Source organism: Gavialis gangeticus, unplaced genomic scaffold (assembly GCF_001723915.1).
Source record: "Gavialis gangeticus isolate Ggan-Ray unplaced genomic scaffold, GavGan_comp1, whole genome shotgun sequence".
Classification (NCBI taxonomy): domain Eukaryota; kingdom Metazoa; phylum Chordata; order Crocodylia; family Gavialidae; genus Gavialis; species Gavialis gangeticus.
The window spans coordinates 129,361,268-129,362,295 of NW_017729022.1; the positions used below are offsets into that span (position 1 = coordinate 129,361,268).

The 1,028-nt window shown below is 53.0% G+C and overlaps 1 protein-coding gene across 5 annotated transcripts in view; it reads right to left on the bottom strand.

Annotated features, from left to right (window-relative positions):
* The window catches only part of NINL (ninein like), a 90,995-nt gene that overhangs the window by 58,113 nt on the left and 31,854 nt on the right, over positions 1-1,028 (bottom strand). For 3 of the 5 annotated variants that reach the window (XM_019516167.1, XM_019516170.1, XM_019516166.1), the window contains exon 3: positions 740-877. In XM_019516167.1, the coding sequence (XP_019371712.1) occupies positions 740-877 (138 nt within the window). Of the gene's footprint in view, positions 1-739; positions 941-1,028 lie in introns of those variants that run through there. The other 2 variants (XM_019516169.1, XM_019516168.1) reach the window with 1 other exon arrangement.

Sequence of the window (1,028 nt, forward strand, 5' to 3'; positions counted from 1 at the left end):
GGAGAGAGAGGGAGCCCAGGCTCTCCTTCCTCTCCCCTCTCCTATCCCCGCCAGACAAAGTCCTGGGCTAAACAGACCCCAGATGCAATAGCTCACCAGGGGGGTGAGGGGTGGGGGGGCAAGGAGAGAGGCAGGGATTCAGTTAAGATCCAAAGCAAAGGGCAGAAAACTCTTGTCGCTGGGGAGGTGGGGGGGGGAGACAGAGGTGGGGGTCCTGTGGAATCAAATTGTCCACACTCAGAGATGCAAACATTCAAACACTGGGGTTGGGTGTCAAAAAAACCCAGTAGCAGAATCTGCTGGAGCTGGCCAAGTTCCACCCCCCATCCCAGGTAGCCAAGCAACACGGCACAGGCGAGTGCTCAGCAGGAATCCTTCTCTTTAAAACTTTCCTGGGCTGGGTGCTTGCAGTCCAAGGCACAAAGATTAGGGTGCTGCATTGGTGTAGATCCCTCAAACCATCCAGGGCCCAACTAAGCCTGGTGTTTGGAAACAGCAGGTGAGTGACACATGGTCAGCCTGGACATACTGCTCACATGTGTTGCAGGCTGCAGAAGGTTTCCTAAACTTCACTACCAAATACTCTTCAGCAGTTAGAGAATCATGGGGCCAGACCCACAGCCAGCGCAAGTCAGCACAGCTCCACTGAGGATCCGACTGGTGATCTCCAGCTACCTTGGGGTAGTGCTTTTGCACTGTCCTAAAACTGACATTGATCTCTGAAGGCACAGCTGCTCACCCGGGCCAAGTGATCACTCCCCAGCAGGGTTTGCAGAAGTATTGGCAGCTGCCGCTCCAGATGAAGCTTGTGGCATAGCTCCGTCAGCTCCTCCTTGTCCAGGTAGCCAGTCCCAGTGGTATCACAACTGTTATAGACCTCCTTCAGCTGGGACACATATTTGTTTTCTTCTTCCTCATCCATCCCATAGTATCCTGCCACCAATCTGAGAAGTCAGCAAGGAGAGAGAGGATTGAATAAGTCTTGCTATGCAAGGCATTAAAAAAAAGTTTGTCCCCCCTTCCCAGAC